Below are 7489 nucleotides of genomic sequence, written 5' to 3'. Positions count from 1 at the left end.
ATATGAATATATGTAAAAGATTTGAGTTAAGAGATATATCTATGGGGGTGGAGGAAATGGGCAGACTATGAGTTGAATATATGTTAAATTAGGATTTATTATATAGTTTTATAGTGGAAGGTCGCTTTGAAATGTTATATTAATATACAAAAAAGAGATTTAAGAGATATATGTATGGGGGAGGAGTAAAAGAATAGATCATGAGTAGAAATTGATAAATTGGGGGATATAATAATATTACTATGCTAAATTAGGAGTTATTATATAATGTTATAGTAGAATGTTATTCCGAAATGTATAGTATAAGGGGGATATAATAACATTAGAAAGAAAGGGTCAGTATATGGGGGATGGAGCAAGGGGATGGTAAAGTATTATATAATCTGTTATGAATTTGGGTTGTACCCTGAAGAAGCCACGGGGGGGAGGGGAGGGGGGGGGAAAGGGGGAAAAATTTGTATTTGAAAAACTTTTTCAATAAAAAAAAAAAAAAGACACTGGGCTTGTCATTTGGAAAGCTGGCAGCCTGGGTTTGAGGCCCAAGCACCAAAGGGGTGAGTTCCAGTCCTTGCCTCGGCTCCTGCCAATCTAGCAATTCGAAAGCATGCCAATATGAATAGGTAGATATCACTTTGGCAGGAAGGTAACAATGCTTGTGACATCATGCTAGCCACATGAGCGAGGAAATGTTTTCAGACAGCACAGCTTCAATAGTCTTGAAATGGAGATGAGCAGTGCCCCATAGCCTGCAATGCAGTAAAATCTGCAGGGATTCTTTTACCTTTTTAAAAACCTTCTATAAGGAAATCGTATACAAAAATGAATTGAGTTTCATCAGCTGCTTGATTTCATTTGAAGTGAATTTTTTTTTAGCAAAAGAACCATTTCACCAGAGCCAGGTGATTTTTAATTTTTTTAATAAATATACATCTCACAAGTAAGAAAACTATTCACAACATTTACAAAGTATACATGATATACATTACAAAGTATAGGGCTTGCAATAGACAGCCTGTACGTCAGGAGTGTCAAACTGGATTTCTTTGAGGGCCAAATCAGTATTGTAGTTCTCCTCTGCGGGCTGCCTGGGGGGTGGGGGGGAGAAGACGGGATGGAGCACAGTGCGCGTTTTGGCCTGTAAAAAGTTGCAGGAGGCCATCCAGAGCCAAAAGCGGGCCGCACATGGTCCCCCTGCACCTCATTTTGGCTGCCAGAGGCACTGTGGGCTGGTCCTTTGCTATTTCTAGGCCGGCCCCGCAGGGCAGATTTAAGGACCCCGCCAGATTTAAGGACCCCAGCTTGCGGCCTTTGAGTTTGACACCCCTACTGAACATCATTCCTATCCTTCTAGTAAATGGTCAACCAATCAGTCTGAGGATTGCCAAAATTCTTCTTCTATGCGTAACGAAGAGTTCCTACTCTCAGTCCTTGGAACAGGTTATCAGTCAAGCAGAAACATATGGAATGTCTTCCAAAAAGTCACAAGAGATGATGGATCTGGCCAGTCCTGTTGTAGAGTGTACAGTGAACACACAGGTACTCTGCAGTTCTCAATTCTTCTTCTGAGACCATGTTGATATCTACTACACCAATGTCACACACCGATATCTGAACTCAACCACTTTAGGCATCTTGCTGTTTTCACAATATTGATTTTCATGGGATGACTGCCATAGTTCTGTAACTGTTCACACGGTTGTAGTTGCAGTCTTTCAACAATTCTCCTCCTCTAACAAGACACATGCCGTCCGCCAATAATGCAGTCGTCATAGAGAAGCTAGACAAGGGAAATTAAAAAAAAAATCAGTTTATGGATTCCCTTAAAGAGGGGTCTGTATTTCTAGTAAATGTTTCTTCCGCATCGCACCATTAACTTTCACTGAATGCACACAAGAAAGTTAGCATCACATTTTGCATCAATGTGATTTTCTAAAATCTAAGGGTAACAATGATTAAGCTCTGCTCTCAGCTTTTGGAGTCCTCAACTTACAACAGTAATTGAGCCTGGAACAGTTGTTGTGTTGCTCATGAAGCAAGTAATCATGTGTCTGCGCCTGATTTTATTACCTGTTTTGCAGCAGTTGTTAAACAAACCCATTGTCTGCAATGGGTAGTTTGCTGGCCTTAAATTCAGACAGGTTGCCGACTGCCCAAAATGTGATCATAGGACCTTGTGTGTGTGTACCTGCATGCATCATAATCCGGGTCATCATCCGGATCACTAGCTGTACAGTATAATGTGCAAAATATTTTTGGCAACATTTTATTTACGTGCATTTAAAAAAACAATTTAGTACAGCAATTTCCTTGATGCAAGTACACTGAATCAGAAAATTTTCTACATCTTTCTGTATCCAAAGGTTTACAGATGATTGTAAATAAATAAATTAAATTAAATTATAATTAAATTGTAAGTAAATTGATTTAAGGAACCAAAGGCAATTATAATCTATTAATGGACAATGCATTTTCATACTTCTTGCCTCATAGAAAAATATGTGAAAATTACTGGGGAATTCTAGCTGTACAGAAAGAACAACAACTTACTTCATCTTCCGTATATTCCAATTCTGATTCACAGCTTTCTTCATCTTCACTTTCTGGTAGCATTTGCAAATCCAGTGTGGTAAATTGTCTCAACTGTTCCTGTATGAAGGAGTTATTTCTTCCCCATGTGAGCTGGTATGGAGAATAGCCCTGGTAGGTTACTTTGTTCACATCTGCTCCATGCTTCAACAAAAGGGAGACCAGTCCTTCATTCTGCAAATCTACAGCCAAATGCAAGGTGGTTCTACCATTGCATGGCTCCTGTTTAGTGAAAAACAAAAGGGAACATTTGGTTAGCAATGGAAAAGGCATCAGAATTGCTTTCAAAATAATGAGATGGTTTGCTTATTTTCCCCAGACGGAAACCTACCTGAGCATTGACATCTGCTCCTAAGGACAGAAGACGTTCTACAATGGCCAGGTATCCTTCAGTAGAAGCCAGGTGGAGACACGTGTGACCTGTTAAATAAGAATAAGTGAGAGAAAAACATTATTTCCTGCAATAAGGAATTGCTCCAAGGTATTGGCTGTAATTTTGAAAATCATGCATATTATAAACTATTCATTATTTAGCATAGGTTGTCTAAATGAAGTAGTTTGATATGTTGGGCTTAATTATCAATTATTCTTTGAATACTATTATTCAAAAAAAGAAAACTACATTTGTGCATCTAATGCTTTACATAAATCTGTCCCAAAGGGGAATTCTCAGAATTTTCAACTAGCAGACTGTGATCTCAACAATCTGAAGGGAACTCATTTTGGGGAATGCCCAAATACAGAGGCAAGGGAAACTATGCATTTTTTACTTTACAGATACTTGTCACAACAACTTTCAAAGAGAATGCAAGCCAATACAGCAAATCAAAAGGCAACAGTATGATGCCAAGGTCAGCAATGCCGTAGTGAGCCATCCGATCCAGCCAATGTTTGCACTTACCGTTGTAGTTTGCTGCCTGTAGGAGAGAATGGAGCTGGGGCTTCTGGCAATACTGTATAAGAACATTAACTCCTCTGAGGGACCCTTTTTTACACGCAATGTGCAGCGGTGTGTTTCCTCGGAAATCTCTGATTTCTGCATCACAGCCTGCTTTCAGAAGAGACTCGGCAATTTCAGGCTGATCTGTGATTGCCGCCAAATGAAGTGGAGTCTACAAAGGATAAGCGACAAAGTAAGGCAATCTGCTAGAAAAACAACACAATCTCTTTGCTTTGCATTTTGCCACACAATCCTTCATTTATTTGTTAGTGAATCTCTCTCTATATATACACACACGTTCAGGATCAGCAGTTTTCAATGTCTTTTTAAAAACTGCAACTTTATTTTAGTCATTTGATTTACAGACTGCCCTTTCTCCAGGAAGTGAAGGCAGCGTGCATGTTAGTTGCACTTTTTGTCAGAAAATTTTGTTAAATAACAGTGATTGGCTAAAGTCTTCCAGTGAGCTTGCATGGGTGAGAAAAGGAACCTAAAATATTTCTCAATGCTTTTTTTGTTTTTTGTCATAGAATTTTCCAGTATTTTGAGAATTGGCTGGGATCACTCAACATGCGAAGCCACATGAGTTGCATGAATCCCACTGGTGACCTACTTCCTTACTTCTGAAAGCCTATCTTTCCAAATGTTTGTGAAAATATGACCCTAGTGTGCAAGCAAAGCTCAGGCCAATAACCATTTTTGCCACCAACCATGGAAAGCCACATCAAAGTCAGGCTAGTGAAATCCAAGGATCCTTAAATATCCTTAACATAAATTATTGTTGGCAATGGGCAAACAAGTTTAAGAAAAAAATAGTATTATATTATATTAAAAGTATTTATATTGTTTTGTGGTTTTCTCTTACTGTATCCTTTCTTTCATCTATTGTTTTAAAAGTTTATTTGAAACTGTCCCCATGTTGCCTATAGCACCATGTCTGACCTTTTGCAGGTCAAGCGAAAATGAAAATGCAACGAAGAAGTTACCTGGTTGAGATTGTTCTGGAAATTCAAGAAAGCCGCATCCCGTCCTGCTTGGTGAATGATTTCCAAACTTAAGGATTTTTCTTCATGAATAATAGCCAGATGGAGAAATCTGCAATAGGAAAAACAGTGGGGAAAACCCGATGATGAGCCAAAAAAATTCCAGGATAAGTTCGTTCTCTTCATCACGTGGGCAACGGGCCTGGCTGGAGTCATAGGGGAAAGAAGGCGATTTCGAAAGCCTGGGGTTTTCAGGGCCGCGCATTGCTGCAGCCTGGTATTTTCCGTGGAGAAGCTGAGTGTTCCGGGCAAGGCGCCAGGGACTTTCCAGCGCGCTTCACCCAGCACCCCGCCCGGCGCCTTGTGAAGGCTCCTCCCTCTCACCGCTAGTACACCAAGTTCTACAACCTGGCCACCGGCCAAGTACAAGCAAGCGACGTGGGAGGGGAAAACCCAGGTTTGCAAAAAAACCCGGGACTTTTTTTTTAGGTAACAAAAAAAAAAAGGAGGGGGGAGGGCCATCAAAGGAATCATTCTTCCCAACGCCCCTCCGTTTCCAGGGATCAATGCGGAAATTCCAACTCCTTTTTCTCAACCCCGATGCAATGGCAGGAAACCCAAAAGGTGATTCAGGCTTACACGGCTCGGATGTTAACTTAGGTTTGAATTTTTATTTTTTTTAATTAAAGGCGCCGGCGCTCAAATACTCGGATGCCTGTCTTCCGAAACCAACCAGCCGTAATTTTGAACCAAACAATGACACCAACATCCGTTTCTTACTACGGTGTAGTCATATTCTCCAAGCACTTAAGCCCATTTCACATGTACGATTGCCCCTCTGCTGCCCATGGTTTACAAGTCTCCCTCAATCCCCTTGCCCAGCCTTTCCTTGATAATTTCCCCCCTGCTATATTTATAAAATGGGACTTTGAATTCTGAAGTGGGGGCCGCGGCGGCGGCGAGGAAGATCAAAGAAATACCGAAAGGCAGCGTGGAACGACTTTTAACTTGCGGCAGAATCTCGTTCACGGCCACTCAAAAGTACATCTTTACGCCGCTTTCCACTTCGCTTTCTCTCCCCCCCCCCCCCAGATTTAAGTTTGCGAAAGTCAAGTGTGACCTCCACGGAATGCGCTTTTTGTAGTATGCGCGGAATCCAACAACGTGAACCGAGAGAAAAGAGCTCTCGCTTTCCATCTACCCGCCCCCCCCTCCCACCACCTTTGCAACCCGCATCCCAAGACTTACGTGTCTCCATCTTCAGTCACTTGCTGCTTCCAAGCCTGGGCTAAGTTACCCGGGTCGGCTTCCACAGGCTGGATTCGAATATCTTCCAATTCCCGGACGAGGTTTTCGTACTCGTCGTCTTTCATGGAGCCTAAGCCGCTGTCGTGTCTGTCGTCCTGGATCAGGCTGAGCTGCCTGTCCTTCTTCAACACTTCCCGGGGATGCACGTCCATCGTAAAATCCATCGGGTAATCCAAAGTACTGGGACTCAGCATGACTTTGGCCGAGTGCGCGCAAAACGCTTTTAAGTTCCGACGCTCGCCCTCTGCGCTTCAACTACTCGCAAACTTCTCTCCGGAGATTCTGGCGGGCGGAGGCAGCGCTTGCCTATAGAGCTTCGGCAAAGGGGATTTTTTCTGCGGGGCGGAGCCTGGGCGGCTGGGAATTTCCCAGCCAAGTGGAAGGCGAGGCTTGAAACTAGTCTGGTCCTGCTTGAAAAGGTTGCTGTGGCGGAGCAAAGGGTGCCCTGGCTGAGGAATTCCCTCCCTCAGCCGTTCTCTGGAATTTTCTTTTCCTTTTTTTCTACAGAAGGGAAAGTTCTGTTGACTGTACAGTTCGACCTGATTTAAGGAATTAAGGCTCCTCGGTGCCTTTGCGATTCTGGCTTTTCCTCTGTGCGATCCCTTGCGGATTTGCACGGATTGAGGTGAGGGTAAACCAAAGCTTGCAATTCCTCAAAACTCCCCTCTTTGGGAATCCCCTCATTTAGTTGTAATTTCTTTTCGGTTTGGAAAAGACGCTGGGTCTCTCTCGCAGGGCGGAGAGTGGGGAAATTCCTTTTGCATGGGCAAAGCCGTTCTTGAAGGGGAATCTTAAGGTGTAAATTTGGGGCAGCACCTCAACTTTTCCTTGGTAACGGAAATCACTGTTCTCTTTCACGACCCCATAGCAATTTGTTGCTCATGTTTGAAAGTTGCCCGATTTTCGCGGCTTCCTTCGTCTTTTAACAGCAGCTGCAAGGCAGGCAGAAATGCATTAGTGGAAGGCTAATTTCCTGCAATTGTTTCCAGAACTCGCCCCAAACTTCATATTATTTTGCCCTATAAAATGCAACAAGAAGAACTTGGATTGTGGTTTTTTTTGGGGGGGGGAACCAGAAACCATGGGTGTGAAAAATAATTGACATTCATTTGGAAACGCAAAGCATCCTCCTTAACTACACCCCCACCCTAAAAGGTTAGAAGTGCATTTGGAGGGAGGCTGGGTCAGTCAGGTACTGACTTGCCTTTTGAGATCTCAGCACTGTGAAATGCCCAGTTTCAGTGTAATTACTGGGTGATTTTTTAAAAGAGAGCCCCCCTCTTTTTCTGCCTGAATGAAGACAGCTGGTCTCAATTTAAAATGTCTGCAGTGCCACCTAGTGGAGTTGACTAAAACAGTGTTTCTCAAGCTTAAAATGTGTAGAGTTCAACGCCCAGGGAAAGCCCCCAAAGCCTTTTGTTCCTAAGTCTTTTCCAACTTGTTTACTAGCAGTAGCTAAAGGAGGCATCAGAATTTTCTTCTGTGTTAGGAAGAAATGCGTGTGCGTGTGAGTCTTCTGTTTTCCTCTTGGGTTCCACCTACTAGATGCGTGCTTGTGTCCACAGAAAGGAACAAGCCAGGCTGCACAAGCTGTGCCCGGGTCAAAGGAGGTAACTGGTCTTAAAATGAAGCAGTGTTCCAGCCCCCGCCCACAGGAATTCAGGGAATTTTT

General features: G+C 42.9%; 1 protein-coding gene across 1 annotated transcript; it reads right to left on the bottom strand.

Annotated features, from left to right (window-relative positions):
• Nucleotides 1-900: 900 nt before the first annotated feature.
• Nucleotides 901-6503, bottom strand: NFKBIA (NFKB inhibitor alpha). Its single transcript, XM_034418024.3, has 6 exons — nt 5758-6503; nt 4513-4621; nt 3488-3698; nt 2918-3006; nt 2548-2808; nt 901-1777 (listed from the first exon to the last, which is right to left on the bottom strand). The coding sequence occupies exons 1-6, from the start codon at nt 6009-6011 to the stop codon at nt 1730-1732; spliced, it is 972 nt and encodes a 323-aa protein (XP_034273915.1). The 5' UTR covers nt 6012-6503; the 3' UTR covers nt 901-1729.
• Between the last annotated feature and the right edge of the window lie 986 nt (nt 6504-7489).

This window comes from Pantherophis guttatus, chromosome 1, assembly GCF_059756535.1.
Source record: "Pantherophis guttatus breed Tessera chromosome 1, ASM5975653v1, whole genome shotgun sequence".
Classification (NCBI taxonomy): domain Eukaryota; kingdom Metazoa; phylum Chordata; class Lepidosauria; order Squamata; family Colubridae; genus Pantherophis; species Pantherophis guttatus.
This window is presented reverse-complemented; position numbering and strand designations above follow the sequence as displayed.